General features: G+C 35.6%; 1 protein-coding gene and 1 long non-coding RNA gene across 3 annotated transcripts; one reads left to right on the forward strand and one right to left on the reverse strand.

Moving 5' to 3' along the window:
• Positions 1 to 5,215: 5,215 nt before the first annotated feature.
• On the reverse strand, positions 5,216 to 10,444 carry LOC107940419 (5-methyltetrahydropteroyltriglutamate--homocysteine methyltransferase). 2 transcript variants are annotated; one of them, XM_016873838.2, is made up of 12 exons: positions 10,193 to 10,444; positions 8,721 to 9,074; positions 8,544 to 8,631; positions 8,085 to 8,212; positions 7,593 to 7,984; positions 7,316 to 7,479; positions 7,083 to 7,163; positions 6,797 to 6,963; positions 6,598 to 6,703; positions 6,248 to 6,498; positions 5,934 to 6,135; positions 5,216 to 5,816 (listed from the first exon to the last, which is right to left on the reverse strand). In XM_016873838.2, exons 2-12 carry the CDS (start codon positions 9,068 to 9,070, stop codon positions 5,448 to 5,450), a joined length of 2,298 nt encoding a protein of 765 aa, XP_016729327.1. In that variant the 5' UTR covers positions 9,071 to 9,074; positions 10,193 to 10,444; the 3' UTR covers positions 5,216 to 5,447. The 2 variants fall into 2 exon arrangements, with proteins under 2 accessions (XP_016729327.1, XP_040954820.1); XM_041098886.1 differs by lacking the exon at positions 10,193 to 10,444 and adding an exon at positions 9,817 to 9,951.
• A 1,623-nt stretch (positions 10,445 to 12,067) lies between these two features.
• Positions 12,068 to 13,461, forward strand: LOC121219971 (uncharacterized). Its single transcript, XR_005917055.1, has 4 exons — positions 12,068 to 12,811; positions 12,906 to 12,982; positions 13,096 to 13,148; positions 13,238 to 13,461. It is a non-coding gene; the product is annotated as an uncharacterized lncRNA (long non-coding RNA).
• The last annotated feature ends 6,699 nt before the right edge of the window (positions 13,462 to 20,160 follow it).

Below are 20,160 nucleotides of genomic sequence, written 5' to 3' on the forward strand. Positions count from 1 at the left end.
ATCTCGATCCTTTTAAGTAGGGCTGTTCATGGGCTGGGTGATTCGGCCTAGCCCGACGGCCCGCTCGAAATATGGGATGGTTCGGGTAAAAATATAGGCCCGAAATATGGACTTGGGCAAAAAATGAGGCCCGTTTAAAAACGGGCCTTGCCTCGAGCACCACTTTTTTGGACCCGGCCTGGCCCGGCCCGAATATAATAAATATATATTTTTATTTTTATTTTTTAATTTTAAAATACTTTTATTTTTTTATTTTTAAAATATTTTTTGGTGTTTATTAAAAATGAGCCGGGCCGGGCTCGGGCTTAATATTTTTTCTGGACCGAACCTGAACAAAATTTTAGGCCCATATTTTGGGCCGGATCGAAATTTTTTATAGACCCGGCCCGGCCCATGAACACTTCTACTTTTAAGGAAGTTTATTTTTTAAATACATAACTTAAACGTGGGAAATACCGTAACACCAATTTATTAAATTTATTTTGAATTAAATTTTAAAATTTAATAATTTTTGGTAAAATTTATTAAATTGATATTATTGTCACACCCACATGCATACATATTCAACATTCCACAAAATATTCAATATACCCAATTTGTCAAAAAGCCTGAGTCGGCTCAATGAGGAAAATCCAAAGTTATTTTTTAAAATATTAAAAAGTAACATTCATATGGAGTCATCAACAGGCGAAGTCGGAATAATCTTTTAGGGCGGAATAAAATTTTAAATTTTAAAAATTTTAAAGGATTAAATTAAATTTTTATAATTTTAAAGGGAACAAAATATAATTTTATTTTTTTTAATTTAAAATTTTAAAAATGTTTAAATAATATTTTTTTCATTTTAAGGGGTCGGACCCTGCCAGCTCCTCTAGCTATGCCCTTGTTCATTGATATCCATTTATCTGATTACTAAATTAACAAGAATTAGATACCTACAATCAACTAAATCTTAAACAAGAATAAAATATTTTATCATTTAAGAAAATATTCAAAGGTGATAACATTAATTAATCCAAGTCATTGAAATCAATCAATCAATTTATCTCCCTTTCAATGGTAGTTTCCTAGATCCTTTCTCCCCCTAAAAAACAACACCATATTCTAAAAGTAGCAATTCATGACTATCTATATTATTGTAGGGCTAAATTCATACCATTTTTCACCTACAAATATCATCTGATACAGCTTATTGTCTTTGCCACAAACACTTCAGAGCAAATTAGCATAAAGTTACATAGCAACATTACAGACATATATAGCTTGATATGGCTCACTGAATCAAACAAACTACTCTTGGAACAAGCAACATTAAGCAAGACTTTGTTCTTCATCTTCAACATTCTTATTTCCTCTTCTTTCTTGGATGCGGTTTCAATCTCCTTAGTAATCATAAATCTTGTTCTCACCCTCTTGGGTTGGGTAGTGCCAGAGGTAGTGGGCACTCCCTTTATCACAATATTTTATCAAAGACAATTAAATATATATATAAATATCTAAATCTATTATATATACTCTTTAGATTTAAATTTGAATTATTTACATAAGCATAAATAACAATATAGAGCAATGGAAAAGATCAAATATGAATATCTCTAACCATTATTTGAACCAAATGTACAAATCCAAATATTGTGACACCACTGACAACATGTCAAACCATTGGCAAGGATGTTGAATTTAGTTGTACGAAAAACTGAAAACTGTCAAAATCTTCTAAGCGCTCAAAAACCTCACTAGATGGAATGTTTTTGCTTCTTTTTTTTTTTTGATGTTTAGGGACCCTAAGCTTTGGTATTTATAGTGGTGGTTCCCCATTAAAAACCACCAACTTCATGTCCTACTCTCACACAAACAAAGGTGTGAAAATAGTGGGGAACAAAATGTAGGCACGTGAGAGTGACCCCACGAAATGTGGGGTTGTGAGAGGTTTTCCCACGAACTAATTCCAACATTCTCCCACTTAGTTTGTATTGCTCATGAACATTTAAAATTGAAACATAATGCACGAATTATGGTGATATTTTCTTTTAGAATTTGAGTAGCATCTTTTATGTATCACAATATATCATGTCTCAACACTTTAACCCAAATTTCTTAAAAAATAAACCCAATGTTTATTCCAAGTCCAAACCTTAATGACATTTCTCAAATTAATGTGCACACAAAATATGAGAAACATCAAACTTAACAGAATTTCTTTATAATCGTTCTTACAATGAAAATTTTCAAGGTGGGAACAAGTCTCATAGTGACAACACGATCCTTAAATTTGTATGGTGCCATGCCTTTAGTCAAATGATCAACTAATATATGCTCAGTGTTAATGTGTTCAATGACCACTTTCATTTCTTTATCACATTCTCTTATAGCTAGATACTTAATGTCGATATATTTACTTCGACTTTCAATTTTGTTGTTCTTAATTAATCATAAAGGCAGCAGCTAAATTATCACAATATATCATAAACGATCTAGAAATCAAGTCTACAGGGTATTCATTAGAGGATCAAAAATTCAATTTATTCACGATTAATTATGATCAATTTGATTATTTTATTTTATTTATTTTTATCTTTTTAAAGATAGTGAAGTGATTTGAATATGACTATTGACTTTTTACCTTGGGTTTATGTAGTAAAATTTAGATTTGGATGGCATAGATTTGATTTAAACAAATGATGTCCCAAAATTTGAAGGATGCCATAGATTTGGTGTACTTTTGATTGGATATAAATATAAATATGAAAATACATATTATAAAAATGAAAAATTATATATAAATTCTAAAATATATATGAAATAATTAAATATATAATCTCTAAAAATTATTTTCTTTAATTCACATTTTAAATATTTTCTTTTCTATTCTTTTTTTTTTCTCTCTCTATGTCGTTCACCCTGTTATAGTCAAACCGACTTTTAAGAAGTCAACAATAGATGATGGTAGCAAGATTGGTCTACAAGTTTCCAAGTTTCGTCATGTTTGAAAGTATAAACAAATTTATGAGGTGAGGTCGACCTCGGACTCTTAATGGAAGGAATTGTTTCACAGTACTTAAAGGAGACTTTAAAGAGATTTACGAAGTTTAGAGAGTACTTTAATTGATGTAGATATGATATGTAAGCTCACGAAAGTAATATCAATGATGTTAAAAATATTAATTATGCATATTACACCTGTGCAGAATCAAACCATTAACCATGGCACGATAAACTTATGCAACGTGCCATATCAGGATTTTCGAAGCCTTACAGGCAGTAATGATGTTGCAATTGGCAACTTTGTTCGAAGTTTGAATACTACATTTTCTCCTAAGGACCTAGGAGAGCTGAGCTATTTCTTGGTAATCGAAGTTGTTCATAAAGGGAAGGATGTTCTGCTAAGTCAGAGGAACTATATTCTCGATTTATTGAAGAAGTCTCACATGGAGTGTGCTAATGAGTTGCCAACACCTATGGTGATTGGTGAGTACTTGCAACTTGTCCGATGCAGTAGGTAGTGCCCGTACTAGTTAGGAAGAGCAACAGTACAGAAGTACTGCAGGTGCATTGTAGTATGTGGTAATCACTCGGCCTAATGTTGCTTTTGCTGTAAACAAGATTTGTCAGTTTATGCACAAGCCTCTAGATGTTCACTTCACAGCAGTAAAAAGAATTCTGAGATACTTAAAAGGTACAGTCGATTATGGATTGGAATTCAAGGCAGGTGCTAGAGTGTCTACTATGGGTTTTGCAGATGCAAATTGGGGTGTAGATCTAGATGACAAGAGGTCTACCACAGGGTATTGTTTGTTTTTGTGGCAACCTTGTGTCCTGGTGTGCTAGAAAGCAGCATGTAGTGTCTCAATCTACTGCTGAGGCCGAATACAGGAGTGTGGCCTATGCAACAGCTGATGTTCTTTGGCTAGAGTCATTGCTAAGTGAGTTACAGGTTAAGCTTGATGATACACCAGTTCTTTGTTGTGATAATTCTAGTGCCGTAGTTGTTGCTGCAAATCCAGTTATGTATTGTAAGTTCAAGCATGTTGAGCTTGATTTATTCTTTGTCCGACAAAAGGTCTCATCAAACCAATTTCTTGTTGGTCAGGTTCCTGCTGAAGGTCAAGTGGCAGACATTCTCACATAGCCATTGTCCACTGCTACGTTTAGTAGGCTACAGGAAAGCTGGGAATTGCGCAAGTGACAAGAGAGAAGAGTGTTGGGCGACTATTAGAGTATTACAATTAGCAGTTGTTTCGTTTGTTAGAAGAAGTTGTATTTTTCTGATTTTTGTTAGTTGCAGTACAGAGGAGGTTAATGTAGAATTAGTTGTTAGCAGTAACCACACTCATAACTGCTGCTCTAACTTCTTCATGTATGTAAGTCAGGCTCGTCCTTGATTTGAGGATTATTTGTTAGCAGTAACCACACATTCATTGAAGGAAGGATAAAAATATTATAATATCAACTTAATAGAATATCTTTCATCGAGATCCATATAAAAATTTTAATTATCGTCTCTTAAAATTAAAATGTTATAATAACTTTCGGGAAAAATATGCTATGTTACCTCCCAAAATAATATTATAATACTCAATACTAATCATAGGCATACACTCTTGTATGTATAAAAAGAAAGAAGAAAATAATGGATTTTTTTATCGTGTCAAGTTTTAAATTGTTGTCTTTATTTTCTAACAAATCACACTAATTGAAATATTAACTTAGAAAAAAATAATTTATATATCACTTATGACAAAAAAATTAGATACTAACTTGAAGAAAATGATATAACTAGTGTGTTAATCCATAAATATGAATTGCTACAGTGTTTTATATATATTGTTATGCATAAAAACCTCATTTAAGACCTCATTTATAGATTTTTTTCCCTTTAGACCCATGATTATTTATATTGTATTATTTACATCATATATATTTGTATCGTGTTTTATATATATATTGTTATGCATAAAAACCTCATTTAAGACCTCACCAAATCAATCACCTGGACCAATAAGAGACTCGACTCTATGAAGTACAACTCAATCAATTGGGGCTCCATTGCTTGCCACGTAAACCGCCGTCAAATCATATAAATGTCCACTAGATGTTTTTATCATCGATTCTCAATTCTATCACAGACCGCTTTATAAACACATGCTGAAACTCATAAATAAGATGACATTGTCAATGCACGACCATTGATGACACTCTCATTTCCATTAAGATATTAAGAAACTGAAGACTGCATATATATAATATTCCCAAAAAGGTGCATGATACTTAGAGAAAAGAAAACCCAAAAATAAGGAAATCAAAGGGACGCCAAGGGCATGTAACAAATATTTCAGCAACAAACAAAGTTATTCAAATGATAAGATAGAAGAAACTTCTTTGCCATTTTTCTTTTTAATCTCTCTGGAGTGGTATGGGATTAGGATTTCCAATATCTCGGGAGCCTATCACTTGGCGCTGGCGAGTTGGGTGCGGAGCAGCTTGGCAGCAGCAACCATGTTGCTCAGGGCTGGTTTCACCTCAGCGTACTTGCGAGTCTTGAGCCCACAGTCAGGGTTAACCCACAAGATGTTGGTCTCGAGCACGGCAAGCATCTTGTTAATTCTGTCAGCAATCTCTTCGGTTGATGGTATTCTGGGAGAGTGGATGTCATAGACACCGGGTCCAATTCCAGCACCATACTTCACTCCTTCACGGAAGACTGACAGGAGCTTCTCATCTGAACGTGAGTTCTCAATGGTTATGACATCGGCATCCATGTCGATGATCGAGTGGATGATATCATTGAAGTTGGAGTAGCACATGTGGGTGTGGATCTGTCGGATTTTTGACAATGAAATGAATGAGAGCGGTGGTGATCAAAGAATACAGAATATGCAAATAAGAAAGTTCAATTTTTCCGAGGATCAAAAAGAGTGAAGCAATATATGGACCTGGGTAATGTCTTGGACACCACAGTTGGTGATTCTGAAGGAGTGGACAGCCCACTTTTGGTAGAAGGCATGCTCGGACTTCCTAAGAGGCAACCCTTCTCTCAAAGCAGCCTCATCGATTTGGATAACATTGATACCAGCCTTCTCAAGATCCTCCACTTCATCCTTGATGGCCAAGGCAATCTGGTAGCAAGTTTCGAATCTGAAAAGAAGGCAATCATAGAATGTCAAAATATCCATATTACAAAGTAAAAATGCTGGTAGAAATGCATAATCTTAACATCCCCCCCCCACTTTTGCTTTCCCCTGCATACCTCGGTTGATCATTTCTGACAAAGGACCAGTTGAGAATGGTGACAGGGCCAGTAAGCATTCCCTTCATTGGGCGTTTAGTCATACTTTGGGCAGTAGATGACCAGAAAACGGTCATTGGTTTGGGGCGGCTAACATCACCGTAGATGATTGGTGGCTTGACGCAGCGAGACCCATAAGATTGAACCCATCCGTTAACAGTGAAAGCAAAACCAGATAATTGCTCACCAAAGTACTCAACCATATCATTTCTCTGCACAATTTTAAGTATTACTAAGATGCTTGTCAATAACTAAATACACAGTAATCTCTCTTTTACTGAAAAAGGGCCAAAACTGAAAGGAATTCTCACCTCAGGCTCTCCATGAACCAGGACATCAATGTCAAGCTCTTCTTGAAGGTCAACAACTTTCTTAATTTCCTCTTTAATGGCTTTAACGTAATCATCCTCTGAGATCCTTTGGGAATAAGAGAACAGTAGTTAAAAGTAATGATCACATTGACATTTCCTAAGAAAGATATCACGGATATTTTCTGGATTAACTACTCACTTGTTAGCCTTGTATTCACGACGAACTCTCCTGAGCTCCAAAGTTTGAGGGAAGGATCCAATGGTTGTGGTGGGGAGGACAGGAAGGTTAAGCTTTTTCTGCTGGGCATCGAGTCTAGCAGTAACATTTGTAGCACGACGGTGGTCAGAGCCCTTCAAAGCAGCAGCCTGGAAATGCAAGCACAGAAAACACAGTAAGCAAAGAAATGTTTACACAATGAAAACAATTACAGCAGAGCATTAACTCGAATAGTAAAGTTGAAATTTTTGTTTATCATAACACTTACAGCCTTTTGAACAGCCTCATTGGTCACTCTCGGGGAGGACTTCCTTGAAGCCTGAGCAGATGCATTGGCAGTGAAGAAGGCCTAGAAGTAGATGAATAACCAGTAAGTAACATGATGGTGTAGATGAATCTTACAAAAGCACCAAAATACGAAAAACAAAATACCAATCCGGAGATGGTACCAGGTTCTTAGTAAATTAGCCAAAAACAAGTAGCAAAATTATATGGAGATACCTCATCCTTCTGACCAGCCAATGCCTCGGCAAGTGCATTGACTTCGACAACTTTCTGGGCAGCGAATGCCAGCCAGGATTTGATTTCGTCATCTAGCTTGGTCTCGTTTACTAGATCAACAGCAGTGTGGAGAAGCGAGCAGGAGGTGGACACCACAAGCTTGTCTGCACATTGGAAAATTAATCAACCGGTATCAGTCTATAATAAATACCAAAATAGTAATGTAATATTCACCAAATAATTATGACACATAAAATGCAATGAAAAAATAGAATACCTTTGCCCACAACAGCTTCAAGAGCCTGCAAGGTCCTAAGTGAAGAAGCAAGATCATTGGCCCAAATGTTCCTTCCATCAACAACTCCAGCAAAGAGGTACTTGCCCTTAGGGAAGTTACTCTTGATCAAGTCAATGGTCTGGGTTCCACGAACCAAATCCAAACCATAAGCAGTGACACCCTTCAATTCAGTGAGGGTCTTGTACGCCTCAGCAGTGAGATCAGCAAAGTAGGTCTCAATCAAAACATTCAAGCCAGAGAGAGTGGTTTCCAATTCAGCATAAGCAGCGGTAAAAGCTTGCAATTGGTGAGAGTCGAGATCCAAGACAAGGGTCGGTTCATCAAACTGAACCCATAAGGCACCAGCAGCCTTAAGCTCAGCAATAACTTCCCTGAAGAGAGATTCAATATCATAATAGCACATTAGAACAGTTAAGATAAATTTATAAAAAAAAAAAAAACATCAAAGACAAAAGGAGAACAAACTCTTACTTGTAGATGGGGAGAATTTTTGGGAGGAGAGAGAGAAGAGAGAAGGTCTTCTCAACACCCTTGGCTGGTTTAGACAGCAACAAGTATGAGACAGGGCCAATAAGGACGGGGATGGTGTCAACTCCGAGCTGCAAGTGGGACAGAGAATCAGCATTCAAGTTTAAGACTAAAAAGTTAAATAAGAACTATAAACAAAGGACAAAGTGGGGCACCATAATCAAGTGGATCTAGCTAGTACTCCTAGTCTCACTCGGGCATTCTCAAAAAATGGATAGTGTAAAATGTAATTCTAGAGGGTGAGAAACTACTACTCATATCAGAAATGTTTATCAGTTAGGTCCAGAGCCTTGAAGCACCCCAATTCAGGCCATCATAAGTGAGCTAAAAGTATAAATATACATGACAGACAAAAAGCTACATTGTTATAATATATAGAAAAATTAGACCAAAAGAACATACCGCCTTAGCTTCCTTGTACTCATCAACTGCCTTGTGAGATGCATAAGAGAAGTTAACATCAGGGCCCAATTCTGGAACAATGAAGTGGCTGAAACGATAAATTCAAAAGAGTATTAGTACCAAAATCTCAGTATGCATGGCAAAGCTGATAAAATAGGCCAAGAAATAGCAACTTACTAGTTGGTGTCAAACCACTTGGTCATTTCCATGGCAGGCACAGAGGCATTTCCTCTGGCCATTGAGAAGTAAGTGTCAAATCCGATCTCTCCACCGTTCCAGCCATATCTAGGTGGAACAGCTCCAAGCATCGATGTTGCATCGAGCACCTGGTCGTAATAAGAGAAAGTGTTGCTCGGGATGTACTTGATCCCAGCAGCAGCCATTTGTTGCCAGATGGATGACCTGAGATCAGCTGCAACCTTTTGCAAATCCTCGGCACTGCTCTTGTTGTCCCAGAAAGATTCCAAAGCAAATTTAAGCTCTCTCTTAGGTCCCATGCGGGGATATCCAACAATGTGAGAGGCCATTTTTCTAAACAAAAATAAAAGAAAAGAAAAAGTTCAACATTATTACATAAAGGTACGTAAAAATAACTTAGCATGCAACTTTAGCATGCCCCTATATTCCAATAAGTGATAGAATTCAGTATAGACAGACCAAAAGATCATATGAATTAATGTTTGGAAATTATCATATATTTCTCTAATAAAACATATTCATATGAAAGCAAGACAACTTAGGGGTGTAATGAGACACTTATAGTTAGAAGGTACTCGGGTGCAACTAGACAAAGATTAGAATTTGATAGGTATTTGGTCGAGCTCGAACCATCAAATGAGCCAAACTCGAGTGTCCTAATGCTTCACTCAAGTACTCGAGACTAATCGACCTTTTTATATAGATGAGCTTTATATATATATCAAGCTTGAAGTCTAACATGTGACTGTAAATAGGATCCTAAGGAATCAGATATAAATACACCGTTACATAGAGAACCAAACAAAATGAAGATCTATAAACCAATGACAATTTACAGCAATAAACCAATGATTAAAATACTAGATCTATATAATTATAAAACCCCAAAACACTGGATCTATTAAAGTGCTTTCAAAACAGACAAGACAAAAGAATAAGCCAAATAAACTGATAGAATACTAACACTAACGATTAGATCTCACTACAAAAAACACAGAATCTTTAATAATTCCAAAAACCCAAGCTAAATCAATTACTTATAAACACTCATAAAGAAAATCAAGTGAATACTTACACTTCTTAATAAATGTCAGCAAGAAAAATCGATAGAAACAATTCGAAGCAGAGTTTTTAAATCGTAATAATGAAAACCCAGAATGAAAATGAACTGCTATAGTCGAAATGCTGACACTTTCAAATAGATTTCAATAAAAAAAACCACAACTTTTTTGGAATCTTTTAGATCATATTAAAGAAATCCCAGAAAGAAAAATCACCAAGAATAAAAGTTTACATTTAGTAATAGATCTCAGTGAAAATACACACAAATCTCTAAATGTTTTTTTTTAAATCATGGTAATGAAGATCCAGCGAGGAAAGGAAAGAAAGAAGAGTTAGAATTACAGGGAACCGCAAACAATGGGATATGAAAGGAGGGAACCGAACCGTACCGAAGTGAACGGAGGTGGAACCGGAGAGAGAACTAAAAAGAAGTCACTCAAAGAGATACAGAGAGATGAAGAGGAAGAAGTGGCACAATTTTAGAGAGTGGAGAGGTTGGCTATTTATAGCTAAAATGGTGTACTATTGGCTATAAATGAGTGAAAACCCAGATCTGAATCTGACGATGATGGTGATGGTGATTTTTTTCTTCTCTTTTTTTTTTTCTTTCTAGTTTTAGTTTTTAATGAAATTTAAGCATACGCGCGGCCTTTTTAGGTGGCGGTGTGTCAGAGAAATTGTAACTTCGGATAAACAAAGTTTCGTAAATATTAGTGTTTTATTATTATCCCAACCAAATAGGTGTCGTCCAAATTGGATCCAACCTAACATTATATTTAATTTTATGGAAATTTTATTTGATTTTATTGTCGATGAATTTTTTTTTAAATCGAAGGGGTAAATAATTTAGAATTGATTTTATATTTTTATAATTTTTTAATTATTTATTTAATTTATAATCAAATTGAGTAAACTAAAAACTAGCAGGGTGACAAACTTAACTATTGACTCGATTTTTAAAATGTCGACAAAAAAATACCATATGTTTTAAATAAAAATATAAATCAAAACATAGGTATGACATTTATTTTGTTGACACTATTTTTTGGATGAAAACGGGGTCGACTTGGGTTTTAAAAAAATGAAAATGAGAGTCGCCACCGATCCTTTTTGATGAGGTGTAATCGGGTCACCTTGTGAAAATAGTTGTTTTTAATAAACAATTTAATTTTATTAAAACAACGAATTTGGTCCACGAAATTCAGAAAAATGGGTTCGGGAGTCGGTTACGCACGAGGAAGGATTAGCACCCTCGATACGCTCAAAATTGGTACCTAGTTGATTACTTAATGTCTTAGTGTCGAAGATTGAAAACTTTGAGGAATTTTTTAAAAACACGATCCTTGCATTAAAATGTTGAAACTTTTGGAAAAATGGGCACATTTCATGTTAATCGAGAAAAAAAGCATCATATCCAGTAAATTAGGACACAATGTCTCGAATTCCTGATACGCGAATGAATACCGAAAATTTACTTATCAAAAAGACGTTTAATTATCTCGGGTTTAGAAAAGGGATCGTGCCCAGTAAGTTAGGACATGATCTTTTTTTTATTCCCGAGATCATTTAAAACTTGAGTTTGAAAAGATTCACGTATTTAGATTTATTGTGAAAATCGAAACCTAGTAAGTTAGGGTACGACCTTATCGAATCTAAACACGAGGTTTTGCTTATTCAAAAAAAATCATAATTTATGCATTGAATAAAATTAATCTAACGCGAAATAATAAAAATAAAGCACGGTGTCAAATTGAGACTAGAATAAAATTCGAAATCAAAATTATAATAAAGAAAAAAACAAAAGGGCATAAAAGGGACTAAACTGAGACTTAGAGAGAATTTAAGGTGCCAATCTTAACAAAACAAATAATAAAATCAGAAATAAATGCCCAAATGAACGCGCGTGAGAACAAGGGGGACCAACGGAGAAATTATCCCAGTCTCCCTGGACTCGTCGTTTTGATCAGGACCAAAATGAATCAAAAGTAAAATTTCATGACCAAATTAAGAATTTAAAAAAAGATAAAAGGTAGCAATGCATTGAAACGCGCTGAAGAATGGAAGGACCAACGCGGATAATATCCCCAAAGGAAAAACGCGCGGATCCTGGGCACTGGACGGGTTGGGTCGCGGGTCAGAGACCAAAACGACGCCATTTTTGGTCTCTGAACCCCAAGCCTAAACGACACCGTTTAAAGAGGCTTTAAAAGCTTCAAAACCAACCCTAATTTCATCTTCAGCCGCAAAAAATAAAATAAAAAAGAAAGAAAGAGGGCTCTCCATCCCTCAAATGGCTAGCGGTCTACCGATCCAGTCACGTCACCACCATGGCCGGCGTCTGGCAATGGAAAAGGAGCTCTTTTTCCCCCGCTTCACGACATCCTTGAGAGCCCGAAGCTCTCTCAATTCGTGAGAGTCAAAACAAGGGGGTTTTCGGCCCCTTTGGACCCGATTCAGGCGACGGAGGAGGGACCCTCCGACGGCGCAACCATGGCCACTTTCGGTGAGTTCCCTTTTATTTATTTTATTACTAATATTCTAAATTTTCTGTCTAGTCTTGTCTGCTTCTGCTTTTCTTCTTGCGTGTTTGCAGGTGACCGTACGGCGGTAGCAGGAGGTGTCAGACGCACATGGTAGCAGGTGGCGCGGCGCTGGAGAGGTAGAGGCATGCGTGAGGAGGCTGGTGGCTAGGGGTGGACTTAGGTGTAGCAGTAGCAACAGCAGCTAGGGTTTCCTGCTGTAATTTTTTTTATTTTTTTTGGGCTTTAGGTGTAGGTTTTTATTTTTTACTGGGCCAGCAAATTTGGGCTTTTACATATTTAATTCTACTTCACTAAGATTTATTAGAATAATAGCCTAAATCACTGATCTGTCAATCACTTATGCATATAGCTTTTTTATCACTGAAAGGTTATCTCCTTCAATCACGACCTTGCTGAGGCCCAAATCCAACCCTATCTGAACTGCCTAGAGACATGCTATCGCTCTCGCTGCTGCAATAGGGGAAGGTATGTGATCATTTATAATTATTCTCGAACCCATTATCTTACCATCCGTATTACAGGCAATTAACCTAAACAATATTTTTTTTTATTTGGAAAGGTAAGCTGCATCAAAGTTAATCTTGTACCAAAAGGGTTCAAGTGGTCTCCACCTTTTCATGCTAACTCACCTACCAGGTAATTTTTTGTTAATCCCCTCTAAGTCTTTTACATACGATCTGATGAAATTTGTTACCCTACTACTTGATTAATGACTCCCATCATGAATGATTTTATTTATGTCTGTCTAGATAGCCCAAATAGCGCATGTTACTACCCTAATCTGGGCCATCGAACTTTCATGGTAGATTTTACCGACCCAGTTTCTATAATCATCATGCAAGAACTCCTAGTCCCACATTATATTTAACTTCTTCCAAATTTCTTTAACAGAAGTACAGTCACGAAACGCAAGCTTCAGAGTCTCAACACCATCAGTACATATAGGGCAAGCCTTCGAATTATTAATCCGTCTGTAATGTAATTTGTTGTTTGTTGGGAGAAAATTGTTAAAAGCTCTCCAATGTGTAATCTTTATTTTCTTTGGTAGATTTGTCTACCATAGTTTCTTGTAAAACTATTGAAATGTATTAGGATAGTTGTTAGCCATTTGGCTATCATCCTCTTGTATAAGCATCTTGTAACCTCTCCTCACAGAGTACTCGCCCGTTGGTTCACCTCTCCAAACCAGCCTGTCTTAAAAAAGATGACACGATAGAGGAATACAGAACACTTTCTCGGCCACTTCAGTAGACAATATTCTAGTAATAGTATCCACCTTCCATTGGCTCAAACTTGGTTCAATTAATTCTGAAACCTTTATTGGTGATTGACTAATATTACTGCTGTGGATTTTGTAGTCCATTGAACCTGACACCCACGCATCAGTTCAGATACCGTTGTTAGAACTGTACCAACCCGCCAACACATGCCCGATTCAAGCAATCCTTTTGCGGCCCAGATACTTTTCCAAGTATATGAAGGACATGAACCTAATTGAGATCCTATAAAATCAGAATCGGGATAATATTTCGCTTTTAACGTTCACGCTAATAATGACTCTGAATAATTCAATAATTGTCACCCTTGCTTTGCCAATAAAGCTACATTAAACTTGGACAAACATCTATACCCCAAACCACCATCCTCATTCAGGTTACATAGCCTATTCCATTCACACAAGTGAATCCCTTTCCTTCCATTATGTTTCTGCCACCAAAAGTTACCAATAACTTGTTCCAATTGGGCACACAAAGATTTTGGCAACAGAAAACATGACATTGGATAAGTAGGAATAGCTTACAAAATGCTATTCACAAACACCTCTTTTCCTCATTGAGACAGTGGCTTTATAGACCAATTTTTTGTACGACTCACCATTTTATCTTTCAAATTCTGAAATTCTCTCTTCTTTCCCCTTCTCACCATATTCGGAAGACTGAGGTATTTTCCCTGCTCAGTTGAACATTAAACCCTCAAAGATTGATTGACTAGTTCTTTCGCTTGATCTGAACTATTTGAGCTGAAAAACATTAACGATTTTTCAAAATTGATACATTGACCTGAGCAATCTTCATACTCTTTCAAAATACTTTTCAGCACAACGACTCCCCTTTCAGAAGCCTCTCCAAAAAGGATACAGTCATCAGTGAACAGGAGATAAGAAATTTCTAAAGTGCTTCTACAAATCTTAATTCCCGATAACTTTTTCTCTTCATTTGCCAAATGCATCAATATAGAAAACCCTCACTATAGATATGAAATAGATAAGGGCTTAAGGGGCCTCCTTGCCTAGGACCTCTTGAAGCATTAAAAGGCACGCTTGTTACCCCATTAATATTAATAGAATATGTCACTAATAAAATACAGTGATATAAAAGTCAACCCACTTAACAGCAAAACCCATCTTAAGCATCATTGCTCTTAAAAAATTTTACTCGACTTGACCGTAAGCTTTACTCACGTCGAGTTTAAGCGCAAATAATCATTCCTACCTGATCTGCAATTTTTAAACGCATGTAGAATTTCATAAGCCAAAAGAATGTTATCCGTAATCAGCCTACCAGTAACGAAAGCACTCTGTGCCTTATCACTGCAATTCTCCAAGACTAATTTGAAATGATTTGCAACTGATTTTGCAATAATTTTGTAAAAAACCGTATATAGGTTGATAGGACAAAACTATAACAAACTATTAGAATGTGCAATTTTAGGCAGAAGAATTATTTGATTAGAATTTATAGATTCCAAATAATTACCTCTATTCAGTACACTAAGACAATACTACCCCACATCATGGCCAACCACATGCCAATATTTTTTATAGAATAACGTCGATATTCCATCAGCTCCTGCAGCCTTAGTTGATCCCATATATTTCACGACAATATAAATTTCATTTATTTTATAATCTGCTGTTAGTACTTTGTTTATGTCCTCTGTAATGCACCGCTTTACCCCTAACGATATGTGCGCCAAATTCCCATCACCCTTTGATGAAAATAGATTTGAAAAATATTCCTTCACAATCTTTTTCATTTGCTCATGCTCTGCTGTGAATTGGCCATCATCATTTTTAAGCTCCCGAATTAGATTTGTCTGTCGTCTCTAAGAAGCGAATCTATGAAAAAATGTCGTATTCTGATCCCTTAGCTTTAACCAGTTGGCTCTTAAACATTGTTCCCAGTATAATTCTTCTTTTTCAATCACCAAATTTATATGCAACTTTGATTTGATCAACCCACAAAGATTTTCTTATGTTCTATCCTCTTCATTTAATTGCTCAATGCGTCTTTGAAGATTTCGTGAGACACATTTCTTCTACTTTTTGAGCCTTTCAGCCCATATCTGCAACCTCTTTCCAAGTATAAAAAGATAAACCGAAACAGTGTCATTACTACTTTTTGACAACCTTCGAACTTCATCTTCGCAAAATTCCTCAAAAGTCCACCAAGATTCAAATCTAAATCTTTGGTTAGACTTTCTCTGAAAATCATTATTAGTTGAGATAAGCAATAAACAATGATCCGAAATTGAATGCGCCAAGTGTTGAACATGAAATTTAGGAAATAACTCCCACCATACCGAATTTGCTAATCCATGATCCAATCTTTCTCTAATATTATTCTCTACCAATCTACCTCTCTCCTACGTAAACCATGGACCCGTAAAATCCATGTCTGCTAGTTGACAGTGATCCAAAGTGGCTCTAAAACTATCCATCCTACCTTCCTTTCTAGGAACCCTGTCATTCTTCTCAAATGAATAAAGAATCTTATTAAAGTCACCACAAACCATCTAAGGTAAGCTCTAATCACGGCTAAGCCTCTTCAGCATATTCTATGTTTATTCTTTATTCCAAACTTTTGGGGAGCCATAAAAACCAATTAGACGCCATTTCGTACTTTTTGTGTTTTCTTGAACTTTTACATCAATATGATTTAGAGACATACTTCTTAGAGAGATATCGACACCTGGCTACCATTTAATACTCAAAACTCACGTGAACCCATCACATCAACATTTGCACCAAAATTATATCCCCACTTACTTCGCACCAATCCCATTCCACTCAATTAGAATACAAAACACTTTCTTCAGCATATGCTGAAGTTTTCTAACCGCTCGTGGACTCCCTAATCCCCGAACATTTCAACATAAAATCTTCATTACTTTTGGCCAACCTGTCCAATGGCAGTCGCCGATATCGAAAGTGGATTAGTATTTTTCGCTCGTCACCATGTTCTACAGAATCCAAAAGTCCAAAAACATGTGAAACATTTTGGGAAACTCTTTGTCTTTTCTTGCCATCAATATCTTTGATAGGATCATCTTCCAAATCTTCATCCATTAGATCTTTCCGGCCACTATCCCCACCTTTCTCTTTATGGCAATCATATTGGAATTGATTTCTTGAAATAACAATTTTTGTCGGTTTCTATTAAGAAAAGATTTTCGTTTTCACACTAAAATAAAGAAAATTATTTCTGGTTCTATATTTAATTTGAATCGTTCAAGCCCACACTCGAAGAAATTCGTGGTACGAAAATAGTGAAGAACGTAATTCAATTGAAAATCAAGAATAATAATGATTAGACTGTTTGAAAATACACGTGTGATTTCGATTTAGGGTTTATTGCATTAAATATCACAAATCTACTCGATTTTCAAAAATTTTATTTTTCGTTATGCAAGAAAACCATTTTCAAACCAAATAACGCGACTAAAGTTCTATAAAAAAATTTTATCAAAAATTTCTTTGTATTAAATATCACAAATTTCTATCAAAAATTCACAATTTGCAAGAGTTAGGCTAACTTAGGCAAATTTGAACCCAAAAAATCACTTAAGGCTACACGGATTGCGAGACTAAAGTTCTAGTGCCCTGACATTTAACCGGCATTGAAATAGCCCTCTCCTCATGCAAATGAAGGCCCCCACTCCCTTTCTTTCTATGCACGTACAACACACCACCCATCCATTAACCCACATGCCTTCCATTCAAATTAGACCCATTATTTTTATCAACTTTATCAATGTTATCCTGGTAGAGTCCATGTCAACTTGAACATTAGAAAAAGACCCCACACTTGATCCAACAGTAAACACTGATTTTCTTGGGAAAGATATGCACCTATTTTCCATGTGCGCTAGAGTAGAAACTCTTGCATTCAAGTCAACTGACCCACCCTTACTCAGTTTATGTAAAAATAGAATGTCGATAATGGCAATAAAAGAGAAAAAAAGAACACACAGATTTTACGTGGAAACCCTTTCGGGGGAAAATCATAGGCAGAGGAGAAGATAATTTACTATGTCGAATTCGAATGATTACAAATAGTATAGACTGCGTTTATTTATAGGTTTAGAAAACCTTATTCTAATAAACATCTAATAGAAGTAATGCAGTAAGATTGAAACGACTTATTCAAATCAATATCAAACAGAGGAAGTGAACTGCTATACAGATTCTTCTTGTACCCTCGGTTGTGACTTTAAACTAGTTTATTTGTAACAGCCCGTTTTCAGTAAAATCGGAACAGTGGTTTCAGGACCATAAATCTGAAGTTAAAAATTTTACTGTTTGCTCAATTTGTGAAAAAGGACTAAATCGCGTAAAGTGCAAAAGTTGTGTTCTATTAGCTAAATGTGTTAAATAGCTATAGAACTTTAAAGTGGAGGTCCTTATATGGTAATTAGACCATTAAAGGTGTTAGTGGATGAGCATGGCTTGGCAATTTTGTTATTTTTAAAGTTAGGTAAGGTTAAAATGGTAATTAGGTAATAAATGAATAAAATAAAATAAAACAAAAGGATCATCTTTTTCATACAAACACCAACTAAAAATTGCAGCAAAGAAACACCATTTTAGGAGCTTCAACATTTGGCCACCTCTTCCCCTGCATGTAGTGCATTTTTGTCCCGTTTTTATTGATTTTTATGTTTCCAAGATCGTTGTAGATTAACCTAGCTAGCCCAAGGACTAATTTGCAAAATGGTTGAATGTCTAGGGTTTTACCATGAGTGCATGTTAGTTTTTTTTGAAGTTTAATAGAAGAAAATGAATCTTTGTTGTGAATTAAATAACTTTTGTTAAGTGATTTTTAATGAAATTACCAATTAGGGGTTAAATTGAAAATTGTGAAAATTGTGTTGTAAATGTGTAAATTTGTGAAATGTATGGGTTTTCTAGGCTTATATTTGCATAAATTTCATTTTACGAATCTAGGAACTAAATTGTAAAGAAGTCAAAAGTATAAGGGAAAATGGTAATTTTGCCATAACAAGAATTTTGGATTGAATTGAATAGAGTGAGGTTTAAATTGCTTAAATTTGATTATATAGATAAAAAAAAGAAACGTACGGAATTAGATCGGGGAAAGGAGAAAGTTTTCGATTAAACAATCATTTTTCGTCGTACGAGTTCGAGGTAAATTCATGTAATTAAATTGTGTATTTATATGCTTTAATTGAAATATATGTATGTAAATGGTTTAATTATTATGTACAATTATCAAGGGCATAATCTAAGATGTACGAATAATATTGAGCCCCGTTTGAACCTTAAGAAATCGTAGGATACAAATGACGTGTCATTAGGGTTACCGATTCCAGCTCTTATGAGCTTACTGATACTCAGCTCGTATGAGCTTACTGATATTCAGCTCGGAGGAGCTTACCGTTTATTACTCGTATGAGCATACATGTACAAGAATTAACGGATTACAATTCAGTGCACCTCGTGTGTACTATCCGCATATCTAACAATATTCTAAGTGGTTCAACGGGCATAGTGTTATTACGAGATTATACAAGTTCGATATGAACTAGTACAGGTATTTACATGGAATGGTTTATATATGATATACAGATACACGGTATAGATGTTACATGTACATGGAATTTAATAATTGTTGAATTCATACATGATTCTCGATTTTTATATGAATATATGGCTAACTTGGTTATTGATTATGTGATAGACTTTGGCCAAATTGAATTGTGTTATGCTTTAAGTTACTTACCTAAATTGTGGTTAAATGGTAAGTTTAATTCTGTATTATACGAACTTACTAAGCTTAATTGCTTACTCTGTTTGTTTTTTCATGTTTTATAATGATTCAGAAGCTCATTCGGTTAGGAAGTCGTCAGGGATCTCATCACACTATTAGACGTTATTTTGGTACTTTTGACTATATATTTTGGGTTAAATAGCATGTATAGGTCATTTTGACTAATGGTAGCCTATATGTTTTGTTATGTTTTAGCCATTTGTGTTGGCTTGTATTGTGGACATATTTTTGTTATGTAAATATGTAAATAGCCTTTGTATATGTGGTGTATGGTTGCCATGTGAATGCCTTATTTGTGAATTGGTATTTTGGGTACCAAATGATTGAGATTGAGAAGTGGCATGCATGTTAGGATTTACTCACAATGACTCATATATGTTTGATCATATAGGTAGATTTTGGAGGCATAAATGGGCATGTTTTAAAGTGGCCAATTGAGGTACCTATTATTATCATGGTTATGTGTGGATATTACATGTTATAAGCTTGATATTAGTTGGCTTTGAATGTCTAATTATGCTATGGTTATATGCAAATTGTTATGTTTAAGTTTGTACCAATTTGGGTGAAAAATAAGGCTTGGAAAATGGCCAATTTTTGTCCACACGGGCAGAGACACGGGCGTGTGTCTCAGCCGTGTGTGACACACAGTCAGGTGACACGGCCGTGTGTCTTCTGACACTTCTATAGAAATCAAGTCAGTAGTTTCACACGGCCTAGCACACGAGCGTGTGGCTTAGCCAT

Source organism: Gossypium hirsutum, chromosome D08 (assembly GCF_007990345.1).
Source record: "Gossypium hirsutum isolate 1008001.06 chromosome D08, Gossypium_hirsutum_v2.1, whole genome shotgun sequence".
Classification (NCBI taxonomy): domain Eukaryota; kingdom Viridiplantae; phylum Streptophyta; class Magnoliopsida; order Malvales; family Malvaceae; genus Gossypium; species Gossypium hirsutum.